The sequence below is a fragment of the Rhinoderma darwinii genome, chromosome 8 (genome assembly GCF_050947455.1).
Source record: "Rhinoderma darwinii isolate aRhiDar2 chromosome 8, aRhiDar2.hap1, whole genome shotgun sequence".
Lineage (NCBI taxonomy): Eukaryota > Metazoa > Chordata > Amphibia > Anura > Rhinodermatidae > Rhinoderma > Rhinoderma darwinii.
In genome coordinates, this window is record NC_134694.1 from 113,995,240 (window position 1) to 114,008,778 (window position 13,539).

At 44.9% G+C, this 13,539-nt stretch overlaps 1 protein-coding gene across 2 annotated transcripts in view; it reads right to left on the reverse strand.

Moving 5' to 3' along the window:
• Positions 1-683: 683 nt before the first annotated feature.
• LOC142659895 (complement C4-like) overlaps positions 684-13,539 on the reverse strand; it is a 59,801-nt gene continuing 46,945 nt past the window's right edge. For both annotated transcript variants that reach the window (XM_075836443.1, XM_075836444.1), the window contains 11 exons: positions 10,404-10,463; positions 9,513-9,603; positions 8,569-8,734; positions 7,972-8,062; positions 7,475-7,549; positions 6,945-7,047; positions 5,726-5,815; positions 3,795-3,881; positions 2,652-2,735; positions 1,443-1,572; positions 684-1,025 (listed from right to left, as the gene is read on the reverse strand). In XM_075836443.1, the coding sequence (XP_075692558.1) occupies positions 884-1,025; positions 1,443-1,572; positions 2,652-2,735; positions 3,795-3,881; positions 5,726-5,815; positions 6,945-7,047; positions 7,475-7,549; positions 7,972-8,062; positions 8,569-8,734; positions 9,513-9,603; positions 10,404-10,463 (1,119 nt within the window). In that variant the 3' untranslated portion in view covers positions 684-883. The remainder of the gene's footprint in view (positions 1,026-1,442; positions 1,573-2,651; positions 2,736-3,794; positions 3,882-5,725; positions 5,816-6,944; positions 7,048-7,474; positions 7,550-7,971; positions 8,063-8,568; positions 8,735-9,512; positions 9,604-10,403; positions 10,464-13,539) is intronic.

Below are 13,539 nucleotides of genomic sequence, written 5' to 3' on the forward strand. Positions count from 1 at the left end.
TTCAACTATCAAACACTCCACCAAAGTCCTCGAAGCTATGACTGGTTCCTTTAACACCACAACAGGAGCCCACCTTGACATGATCAGACCGAGTAATGCCACCAATACAACATTGACCACAGTGTCCTCAAAGACCCAAAACATCTCATACCGAGCCCAGGACAATTCAGGTAGAGCTGATACGCGATGAGAAGACAATAAGAAGTTGAGGGTCTTCTCTTTCATCTGCTCTATAATCCAGTCTATGTTTTTATCTTCCAGGTCTTGCTAAAGCACCAACTTCCCCTTCTGAATGCAGTGACAGTCTCTCCTTGTACCTCCTCCACGTGTGGGCGTTGGTGTTGTCCATCGTCCTCCTTTTTGAGATCCTTCTGCTTTTTGTTCCAATTGCGTTTTTTACTTACAAAAACTACACGAACAAATCAGGTGATGGCGATGTGGACCAGCTGCCATTTGGCCTGGGATCTTCTCCATGAGGTGGACATGGCTTCTAAGACAACCCGTAGTTATTTTGCTTCAATAAACATGGTCTAGTCTTGAATAGCATAATGAGTGGAGTCTACTTTACTGAGCGTATAAGGATCTTGCTCTCTTGTATCTATAGAAGAATCACACATTGTATCCCAAAACAAAGACGTGGACAATCTTGGAGAACCTTCCGGTTTCATTGATCACACAAGATATTTACTTAATTATTAGTTTATTGAAGAAATAAGTGTTAGCAAGTAAAATACATAGAAAAGCATTTACACTACATATACTGAGATGATAAGGTTGGTTACACCCTGCCGCCATGTGGTCACACCTTGTCGCCATGTGGTCACACTTTGCCCCCATGTGGTCACACCCTGCCGCCATGTGGTCACACCATGCCGCCATGTGGTCACACCATACAACCATTTTCTCGGTAAGCATCCATAAAGTCCTTTATTTCGTTGCATGCATTCCGGTAGCGGGTGGCTTTACAAGTTTTGGCTCCAGCTAGTTCCTCAACCCATGACTTGCTTTCTAATAAGTATCTCATTCTGAAGGAGAAAAAAGTGATAAAGAGAAGATAAGTCAAATTCATGCTTGTAAGGATAAGACAATCTTCATAACAAGAGTAGGAACCAGTGGAATACATAAAGGACTTGGGGTCTCATAGCAAAGGTATAAATTAAACCCCTTTCACGTTTCTGCTTGACACCTCCACCCTCAGATCCATCTGTGACAGGAGGAGGTCCTGGTGCTCCATTCCATTTTTATGACTTGAGTACATTTTCCACATCCTTGTGCAGGTTCTAACACCCATTACTCAGGGAACAAATCAACCTGCAATGGACCCCCTCTCTCCAAGGGCCCCTGTCGCAGCCTCTACTGTACATACGCCCTTGGGAAGAACTCTGAAACACATCCAGGGATTTTTGCATGGTTAGAATGAATATGAGGCCACCACCACCCACCGTCCTTCGTCATCTTTGGTTGGTCCATCTTGACCCATGATCAGATATTCCTTGTTCCCAAGTCGCATTGTGCAGGATGAACGTTGATAGAAGTATCTGGTGTCTCCTTTTCTGATGTTCTCATCTGCATCTAAAGGGTTGATAAAAGGGAAAGAAGAGTAGGAACAAAGTCGATGAGGTTTTAAGGGGCATTTTAAGTTTCAGGTCAGCTTATTGTAGTCTAATATCTCACCCCTGTCTAAACACTGGTTCAAAGTTATTTATCAGTTCAGGGGGAATTAAGACATCAGCAGCAGAAAAGACACGGTCATAATTTATCATGGAAGAAGCGTAAAGACGGGGTTAATGATGACATTACTGGTGGGCTAGTGCAGAGAAGGGTTAATGATGACATCACTGGTGGGCTAGTGCAGAGAAGGGTTAATGATGACATCACTGGTGGGCTATTGCAGAGAAGGGGCTAGTGATAACATCACTGGTGGGCTAGTGCGGAGAAGGGGTTAATGATGACATCACGAACCCCTTCTCTGCCCTAGCCCACCAGTGATGTCACCATTAACTCCTCTGCCCTAGCCCACCACCAGTGATGTCATAATTAACCCCTGATCTACACTAGCCCACCAGTGATGTCATCATTAACCCCTTCTCTGCACTAACCCACCAGTGATGTCATCATTAACTCCTTCTCTGCACTAGCCAGGTTTACGTCAGTTTTCTGGCGTAATATAAACCGCATATTTTGGCGCATGCCATAGTTACACTAAAATTTGTGACTTTTCTTGCTGCTTTCAAAGTGTCGAGAAAGGGGACGTGCTTAGCCAAAGGAGGAGGAGCCTCTGCCAGAACGACAGATTTATCTTAATTTACAGCAGAAACCGGAGCAAGTTATGCCACAAATCTACAGCTACTCATAGCAGGCGTAGATTTGCATATACAGTATATGGCACGGACAGCCAAAGATGCGCCAAATATATTAAGAGGTATGCACCTCATAATATGTTTGGCGCATTCTCCAGCAACATAAATTAGTTTAAGACTGACATTTGACATGCCACTCTTAATATATTTCCCCGATGAGTCCCTGAGAATATTATTATTATTATTAATTGTGCACCGTCTGAACTGTGGTGCCCCGGGCAAGTGCCTACGTTGCCTACATGACAGTCACATCCCTCTGATTGAGCCCATGAGTTGCGGCCATTGACGTACTTTTCTGCAGGACTTCCTCAATCTGAACCTTGTAGACAGTAAATGCGTCCTGCTCCTTCGTGTCCACCACATTCACACGGTATCCTGTATTTTGGAGTAAAGATTATATGAATTGTTGGATTTTATTAATGTGATAATAACATACAGAGCCTTGGTCTTCAACAGTGGTCTGCACTGTTGGGAAACTACAACTCCCAGCATGCCCTGACAGCCAAAGGCATAGGGTGCTTGAACATAAGTTTTCTAAAAAAAAAAGACATCCCCTTTAAGCCCCTATGGCACAGGTGGTAAGTCGTCGGGTGTCGGCTGTATAAGATTACTCCTATCTTGGCCATTTAACCCTTTGGATGCTCCCTCTGTTACCCGATCGGTGCCCCATGACGCAATTGTAGAGTGCCTGCCGTGTCTTAACACAGGTCCTTAAAAGTGACCCGTCAGTCTAACACTGTGCAGTGTATTATAGATTCAATCAAGTTTAATAAAGTTTATTGAAAAAAATTCAAAAGTAAAAAAAATTGTATTAAAAAATGACACTACACATCGCCGGATTATAACGTAGAATTAATTGAACGCATTATTTATATCACACAGTGAACGGCGTAATAAAAAAAAATTACATTAAAAAAATAGGACTCGTAACGAAAAAAAAAAAATCATCAAACAGCTACTTGGACGGAAGAATACAACGTTTTTGCTTTCGGAATTCAGTAATGCAGCAATAAAAAAAGGAAAACCTACGGCTTGAAGGCCCAAAATTGACCGTGCCCTTAAGAGGTTAAGAAATTGCACCGCAAGCAATTCTCGAATACAATGGCGTCATAGGAAATGCTGAGGGGTGTAAATAGAGGCAAATGTTATGACTTTACGGGCCGTCCGTTCCCAGAATACACACCGCCATGTTCTGCCACTGATGCCAGTGAGGTGGGGAGAGGTGAGGAGATTTATCATAACCCAACATGGCTGCCTGGAGTCGCTCCTACATGTACAGGGGCCATTTTTAATAACTACATTATAATAGACAATCGCTTACATTGCAATTCCCTACTATAATAAAATGCTCCAGGCTGGTTCACAGCTTCTGATTATAATATTTCCAGGATCTTCCCTCATATTCTACCCTCTGTCCCCAGTCACGCATCTCACCAAATACCACTCTTGGGCTGTAACAGGCAAATTCTCGACGGTTGGTTCCTTTCAATTCTAGAGAGCGTTGCCTTGTGGGACACGAACCTGTTTAGTAATAACAAATAATTAAGGAATCTTTATCTTGAACTTGTTAAAGGGAATGTATAATCAGAAAATTTAATTTTATTTAAATCAGGTTTTTATTATAAGAATAGGATTTACAGCTTTTCTGTATAGACAAGGACAGAATGAGCAGAGTCATCTCATTATTATTAGACAGTGAGCGAGGTAATAACACCTCTATTGTACTACTGGAGGCCTATATTAGGCAGGTCAGTAACACTATATACACTGAGAAGGCTCTGTATGTAGCTCCCCTGTCGCCCCCTGGTCTCTGGGGGGAGTGTACGCCATCACTTCCTGGAGACTGTAATAATCGATGACATTTCTCTGTTAATTGACTGTCATTCAGTGCAACTGTCATAAAGTACACACACACTGCTACACTAACTATACAGACAATACAGGAAGTAAGTGTGCATCCCCAATATAGCCGCCCCCAGGAAGGGTTTGTAAAATACAAAATAAATAGCCACAACTTTTAAAAATAGTGACAGACAGGCTTACATCTAATAAATGAGACTAAAATTAAACACAAAAGACGTTGGTCTCCTATTGCAGACAGAGCAGTGGGGGAGGGCACCTGCTGCAGCCAGTTGCCTTACAGTCAGACAGAGATTTGTGGGAGGAAGGAGGAAGAAAATGTCTGACCCTCCTAAGACACATAGGGAAGAATTATTTTTATATGTCTCTCTAAGCTTTGATTGAAATATGAAAAAGGATGGGATCAAATTAGAGAAGGATAATAAGGGAGGAATCATATGGGATTTGTAATTGCCCAGTCTGTTACTTCTAATGGAACAAATTTCCATTGGTCGAAACTGATTGTTTTTTGTTTAATGAGAGTCGTTAATGATCTTGTCTCGTTATAACGCTAACATTTATAATTACACGTATGATTCCATTTGGATTTTTGCTGTATAAGTGTGTAAGCAGCCAACTCAGACCAACCCCCGAGGTACTGATATTGGTATCATATTGGAGGCTGATATAGTTTGACTGGGGGCAAAGCCTATGTATGTAAACCAGGCTTAAAAACAATGTACACATTTACAACAATTCTTTTTCTTTTGCTCCAAAGCATCTACAATAAAAAAATCAAGGAACTTTGCTAATATTCCTGATTAAAAATCTCCAGTCGTTTTGAGTATACAATTTCTATGCAGACCTATGTGTATCCATATTTTCAGAGTGTTCTTGCTAAACTGGTCCTGGACACTGGAAAGGCACTTGTGTCTAGCGCAGGTCAGTATTATTGTCACAAAGTAGGTTACCTATCCCTGAGGAGACTTCTAAAATAGCTTGCACAGCTTGTCAGTAAGAGAGAGAGGGAGGGGGAGGAAACAGAGCAGCTTCACAGAGAATACCCACTGAACTCTGAACATGCAGCTCCACAAGCACAGGCAGAACTGCAATACCATTGGAGCTGCTCTGCAATACCAGACATGACCTGTGGACAAACTTGGCACTGTTTTTTCTAATCTTATACAACCTTTTAAAAAAATGCACAAAACTGCGTTGTGTGAACAAGACTTAAGGTTGACTCTGGACTTGTGATGCTTGATCATGAAGTGTCATACAGCTTGATTTACATGATGTAATTTGCATGGAGCTTGAGACGCTCAACTTTCTCAAAGATTCAGTTGCACCTGATTTCATTATCTTCTAGGGCTATGGTCTCCAGCCTGTCACTCTCAAGCTATTGCAAAAGTACAACTCCCAACGTAGTCTGACAGCCACAGACTTTCCTGCCCAGTCTTTACATTACAAGTCCACAGCTTGGTACATTGGCCTATCAGTAAAGTGCTGAAAATCAGATGCTCACTTACCTTCTGCACACTGACAAACGTCCGCTGAGCACAGCGTGCTTATGAAGTTGGATTTAGCTGGACCCCCGTAGAATACTCTGCATTGATTTTCTGCAAGGAAACATTGGTTATGTACGATGAACCTTTAAGTCTGTTTGGCAAATGTAAGTAAACAACTATTGCCCATAGAGATAGTCATAAAATGTGGTTAAAGTATTTCAATACTGAAATATACATAAAAAGTTGAATAACTTTGTACATTTATTACATTACTTATCTTGTACTGAGCCTGTATTATACTCCAGAGCTGCACTCACTATTCTGCTGGTGGGTTCACTGTGTACATATATTATATTACTAATGCTGTACTGATCCTGAGTTACATCCTGTATTATACTCCAGAGCTGCACTCACTATTCTGCTGGTGAAGTCACTGTGTACATATATTATATTACTAATGCTGTACTGATCCTGAGTTACATCCTGTATTATACTCCAGAGCTGCACTCACTATTCTGCTGGTGGGTTCACTGTGTACATATATTATATTACTAATGCTGTACTGATCCTGAGTTACATCATGTATTATACTCCAGAGCTGTACTCACTATTCTGCTGGTGAGGTCACTGTATACATAAATTACTTATCCTGTACTGATCCTGAGTTACAGCCTGTATTATACTCCAGAGCTGTACTCCCTATTCTGCTGGTGTGGTCACTGTATACATACATTACATTACTTATCCTGTAGTGATTCTGAGTTAATCCTGTATTATACTCCAGAGCTGCACTCACTATTCTGCTGGTGGAGTCACTGTGTACATACATTACATTACTTATCCTGTACTGACCCTGAGTTACATCCTGTATTATACTCCAGAGCTGCATTCACAATTATGCAAGAAACAGAGCATTTCCTGGAGCATTTCCTGCTTGTCCAGTGTCTGCCCAACGCTTATACTTGTGATTTCCATTCTTGGAAGAGTAGCATATACACCAGGACGTAATCTGATGTTGGAAAAAACTAACTGGGGTTTCAGCTTGTTGACTGTTTCCAGTGACATCCAGCCCAATAGCGAATGCAGCTCTGGAGTTTAATACAGGCTATAACTCAGAATTAGTAATGTAATGCATTTAAAAAGTGACTCTTTTTCTGTATACTATATCTATATATAACTTGTAAAATGGTGCTCAAAAGATGTCTTACCCGAGACTTTCATCATAGCAAACCTCTATTACCTGGCTCGTAGAAATCATACAAGATGGCAGATGCGGGCTGCAGGGGAGAGATCTTCACTGTCTGGACCGCCTCAAAGGATACACAGTCATTGATTTTGGAGACCTTCAAAAAAGAGAGACATTAAAGTACAAGGAAAAATGATAAGGAGATATAGAATGGACATGGTGACGGAGAAGTAGGAAAGACGGTTACATGTCCAAACCTGCTGGGTTCTCTAGTGGGAGTTCCCATAATGCTATTAAAGGAAGACTCCAGACAAAAGTGATGGGGCCTGAGGGGGCGGGGGCATGACACAGGCATTGCCTCTTTGGTGTTTTTTTTTTTAGAATCCCTGTGTTATGCTCCTCCCCTTCAGGCCCTGCACTAGGCATAACACACAGTATCGGTTTTGTCTGGAGTGTTCCTTTAAGAATGTGATTAATCAGTCGATCCTTTTAGAAGCATCGTGATTAATGATCACTGGATCGTTATTTTGATCTCTGTGTCTATAAGTAGCTTTGTTTTTTTCTTCTGGTTTTGTTTTTTAGACCTTGTCGAAGTACATGATGAGTCGTCCAGCCTGGATCTCATAGTGACTGATGTAATTCTCAAGACCGTCCTTCAGCTGTAAAGAGCAGAGAAGGGATGAAAAATACCCGTACATCGTATAGTCGGACAGACAAGGACATCTACTAAAACATCAATCGTGTGCTCTGAATATAGGAGGCACGAATAATAATACTGCTACGAATAATAAATATCAATGATCTAATGAAATTCCTATCATCTGGAAATCCACATAATCCGGAAATTCGGACAGTCCTGCGTCCCCTTCATTATTTACATAGGCACATTGGCTTGTCCATAGTGGCTGTGCCTGGTAATGCAGCTCATCCCATCGCGGCCCCCCATCATTGTGCTGATCAGCAGAGGTCCCGGTGGTTGGACCCCCCACAATCAAACATTGAGGGCCTATGATAAGAATAGGCCATCATTGTTATAGTCTCTGGGGAAACCCCTTTAATATATTGCAAAGTAATTAGCCACCTTGTCCAGATCTTGAGTGCTGGGTTCAAATCCACTAAGCAGAGTAATATCTACGATCGCCATGCCGGATGTAGCGGTCTGGGGTTTTCTCCTGGGAATACAGTTTTTATAGGATGGTTAAAGAGCTCTTCCCCAAAGATTGAAAAATCCCAATGAAATAAAATCCTCGAAATTCTGGGAAAGCCGAGTGACAACTAATATGGCCATCACTAGAGCTCGCACAGAGGTAGTCACCCAACATTCAATATTACTGCATTAGATTCTATATTCGGGGCTACTGATTAAGGGGATGGGAAAGAAAGGGATTATGGGAAAGAATCCTGAGTACAACACATAGAATGTAAAGTAGCACGGATTATCTTCAATCACTCACTACGGTTCTGCATTACGAAGGTGTTTTCTGAATATAGAGGCATTAAAAGGTACAATATGGGCCCATAGACTAACATCGGGGTCATATTACGGCTCCGTACAACTCAGGGCTTGTAGGACTATACGGTGGACTCTCGTAATTTTTGCTGACGGAGTCTTGTGGTAGTTTACTGTAACGTTATCTATCATATGCTGTGACAGTCCGAGACCCTCGATCGTTCTTACCACAGACACACTTCATACAGGACTTTCACATCGTTTTCTTTTGGCTGGGAGACCTCTCTCCGCGCTCTGCTCCTCAGGTCATGCCAGACAATGTTCCTCCTGGGCTCATCAGACAAGACCCCTTCTTCATAATCATAATTCTCACCGTAATCATTTCCTTCATCTTCTGCAGACACAGTATAGAGGAACTCATGACTTAAAGGGATGTTCCAATGACAAACATTAATGGCATTGTGTGTCGTCTGGATATGACTGATCGGTGGAGGTCCGACCACTGGAACCTGCACGGTCACTCTTCATTATAGTAGATGGGAGATATGGAAACAGCTGGGTAAGCAGCCACACCCCCCTGTAAAGCGATGACTGGACACCACTTTTTTAGTATTTGTTGGGGTCCCAGAAGTTGTACCCCAATTCAGACATTTATAGCACATCCAGTATACCCTAAATGTTTGTCAACCCCTCACAGTCCCCCTTTGACTATACTTGCCAACAGTCCCATTTTCCTACAGGAACTGGGCAGGTGGGGTTTATGCACATTAGCATTAAAAGGGGCGTTTCTCGGTTGTTTTGAGGTTACTCATGGGCGGGGCTTAAATGTCCTGAGATTCAAATGCTGGTAAATTTGTTTGTCCATCCCCTTACATTTTATATATGGGATCATTAACCCCATATACAATCACTAAGGCGTTCCAAGACCATATAGATGGGGCTGCTGGTCATTGGGGAGCCTTGGAGCTGGAGACGCTCTGCGGAGGAGGGTATTGAGTGCGAGGTAAGAGTTTTGTGACATTAGCACCAGACAGGCGACACAGAGCTTAATTCTGGCGGGCCCACAGGAGCAGGACCGGTAGTCATGGTAGTCCAAACTATTGTCACCCCCAGGTAATTAGGGGCTGAGCTTCAATAATGAATAAATAAATAATATTCAAGATGTCACTTACCTGCATTAATATTACCATGCACTTTTACTTCAAGCCCAAGCTGTGAGCAGGTTGAGTTCTCCACTTGTATGATGTTATACATCTTCAGAACCTGAGATCAGATGAACATTAAAAAGCAACATGAAATGGGGCAAAAAAAGCGCATTGTTTCTCACAACCTTTACTGGCAGACATTTTTTGTGTATAACGATAATTCAAATTTTTGTATGTCAGTCTTTACTGCCGTTCTTGCATTATATTCTTGAACCAGAAAGCTCAGGATTAGCAGAGGTAAGAATAAAACCATAGAAAGTGCTGACACACAGTGGGATCTTTATACAAACAAGTTTAATTTCCCTATATAGGGTTTAGTTGACAGATGCAGTCATCTAAAAACGAAACTCTGCCTTAGGTTAAGGACATTTATAGAAGTGACATGGTAGTGATGCAATATATAAAAAAAAGTATTCATAGATTTATTTTCGAAAATTTTCAAGCCTGTTCATCATTGGTCTACTATTGAGTTTTCTTAAGCGGGCTTGTCCCATTAGGACAACCACTATCTATATGTCCTCGGGAGACCCCCCATGACCCAGAGCAGGGAGGCGCTGCGAAGAGTGACCTCGGCCTTACCATGTATTACATGGTCTCCATTCATTGGTATGGGTGCCATATTACATATATCTACCCTTCAGTGGCGCCTGCAGTTTTCCCCGGCAAGAATAGCTGATCCTTTTTTAGAAAAAGGGTCGTCCGAATGGGGTAAACCCCTTTAATTGCTGGGTTCATTCAAAGTCTGTTCCTGTCGAGTATTGTGACCCCCTATAGGACTTTATGACCCCAATGGACATAAAAATATATTACTGGGTGACATCTCTGCAGTAAGGAGTTATAGGTTTCGTCCATACTTACTTTTAGGACACCGGTTCCTTTCCCAGACACTTTCACGCTAAATTTGGTTCCCATTGATCTCTATAAAACAACGAATAACCATAAATAATATTATTTCTCATCACAGCAAGGGGATTTTATATTTTTAGTATAGAAAAACAAGTCTTATTTCTACCAAAAACAGCGCCACTGTAGTCTACAGGTTGTGTTCAGTAGTGCAGCGCCTCCCCATTTTAGTTAATGGGGCTGACCTTCTATACCAGACACAAGCCATGGACAAGACAACCCTATGATATCAGAAGCAGAGTTCTGCAGGAGAGGCTTCAGCGTCATACAGTTGTCTTGGCTCTTGCTGTCAGATGTGAGCTCCTAGCAGGGAATGAGAATGCCAGCCACGATGGATATATCCTGTAGATAAAAGAAATCCACGTACGAGGCCCCATGTACCTCCAAGTTGTACAGAGCTGTAATGGGACCCTATGGTACCTCCATATGCGTCTAATTTTATAAGTAGACTTAAAGGTGTTGTCCCAAGATCGCTATTTATCACCTATCCACAGGATAGATAAAGGTCTGATCGCTGGGGGCCCCACCGTTCACTAGAATGGAGGTCCCGAGACTCCCGTTCATTTTCACTGCACAACCGCAGTGAGAAGGTGGTAGCATGGAGCGGTGGTCGAGCATGCGTGGTGCTGCTCCATTCAAAGGCTGCAGGGCTGACAGCAGCGTCGGACTGGTGTTCCTTCAGCCCACCAGAGGAGATAATTCTAAGGGCGCATCCTCCACCCATATAGAACATGTACACGTCCACTTTTTATTTCATCATAGTCCTTGTTCTTATCATTGTACACACAGGAAGTATCATCAATAAGGTCTAATAGGTCATTCGTGAATCATCCCATAAGAAATAGACCCTAGTGACAAGTGATTGGCTCCAAAGAGCTCCAAATGGGGTTGTCTTCTGCTGGACCTTTAAGGTCCATTATTGTGTTAGAGCCTGGGCCTACTGGAGGATCCTCTGGTTCTCTGTTGGGCCAGTCCGACCCAGGCTGACAGGGACAGCCAAGTATAGCACTTGGCTTTTTCCATCGACCCCATTGGCATTAAATGGAGCGGTGGGCGCATGCTCGACCACGACTCCGAGATACAAGCGCCTCCCCACTGTGAGGGGGTGCAGTGAGGAGTAACGGGGGACTCGGGAATTCCTATTCTAGTGAACGGTGGGGCACCCAATGATCAGGCATTCATCACCTACCCTGTGCATAGGTAATACATATCAATCTTGGGACAACATCTTTAAGGAAGTTTTTTCTGTCAGATTTAAGAAAATTTGCTATGTTGCTTTGGACACCGAAACATGGATTCTAGAAGAGAATATCTCCATAATGCCTGGCGGAGGCTCCATACTGCCGCCCGCGGTGTATCGATGGTAGTATGAAGTCACAGGGACCCTGTGTGCCTCCGTTCAGCCTCAGGCACATCACGACAATAATGTTCTTTCAATTAACTCAGGCGCCCATGGAAAAGGGGCCCAAGAGATTTCCATACATTGGGTGTCCTCGAAATCAATGACTTTTATGATCTAGGAAATTTCAAGCCGTAAGTCTGCACAAGAAACACCTGGTCCAGGATATAAAACATGTAAGACAAAGGGAAAAGGAAGAAGAACGATTCTCTCCAACCCCCTCCCTCAGTACACAGCATGTTACCTACATTGTATAGAAAGAACCGAAAGAAACTTTTGTATGCTAGTCCGGCCATGGTCCAAATGTAAGAAGAGTCTAGAAGAGGCTGGACGCAGCCGCAGGGTTAAGGGAAGCCGGCATGACCGTCCTGGTAGGGAAAGGGTTAATGAGGTGAGGGAAAGTTGGGTTGGAAGGAGCTGAAGGAGGGACGGGGAGGAGTTAAGGGGGACGGGGGGGGGGGCTGTTACTGCGCTTCCCGCTGTTTCTCGGCATTGAGCCGGAAGCAGCGGGAGGAGTAACATAGAGTAAGCAAGCTCCCCGTTGCCCGGTTTTTAGAAATGGCAGAAGCCATTATGTTAGAGCGGCTGCGGGCCGCTGCTGTGCACCACGGTCCCGGATGGCTAGAGGAGACCGTGGCTGCAATAACGAGGATCCCGGACGCCGTTTCGCCACGTCGGGCACGGCGTTCGGGGTCTGTTGAAAGGGACAGGCTCCCCTCCCCCGGCCCCCTTACGAGCATGGCTATGGCGGCGGGGGGGGAGTCGGCAACAACCGCTCCTGCGCTGGGCAGGCAGAGAGCGGTGCCAGGGGTGACGGCGATGCAGGCTGGGTCGACCCGTCCCTCTCGGCGGTCCCGACCTCCAGAGCGCCTCAGTCCGGAGGTAGTCCCGCGGACACGGCGTCGCAGAGGGAGCCCGATCCCGGACGCTGCAGGCCAGGCAGCTGGGAGGACCGCCCCTTCCCAGGCCCTGCGTCCTGGCAGGAATCCCAGGCCGCGACGGGGTCCGGCGGTAAGCAGGGAGTCGCAGGCTGGGCTCCCTGTCACCCCTCCCCCATCAGATGGAAGACGTGGAGAGCAAGGTACGGCCGCCCCGCATGGTGATGTTCCGGCCAGGGGGCAGGCTTCGTCAGGATCGTCTAGACGGACGCCTAGAGCTGCAGCGACGTCGAGGCAACAGGTCCGGTCGGAAGTCTGGGTCCCGGCGGTCGGGCGGCAGGTTGCCGGCCCATTGGTCAGCGCGTCCTCATCCCCGTTCCGAAGAGGTCGTTGGGAGGGACAGTCGTCGGCGAGAGAAGAACTGGAGGAAGGTGAACTGGACGTGTATCGTCGAGGTCAGGATGGTCCGGCTGACGGGAACACAGCGCCTGTGCAGCCCGGTGAGTGTATAACTCCATCATTGTCTTATCCAGCGATTTTTATGTCGGGTGTCGGCGGGGGGGCTGCTAGCATTGCATCGGGGGCTGGTAGTGGCGCGGGCGGACGCGACGGAGCGGGTTTGGCAGATTTAGTGGGTTGCTTACGGGAGCTGGTGGGGCGCCTGGATAGGGCCGCGGCGCCGGTAGTAACGGAAGTGTCTCCTGCGATAGTTTGGGAAGGCCCCAGGGACGTGGGATCGTTACAGGCGCGTCCTGCGGTGGCGGTTAGAGAGGCGGTCGCGGTGTCGGTACAGACCGAGGCACAGAAGGACGGC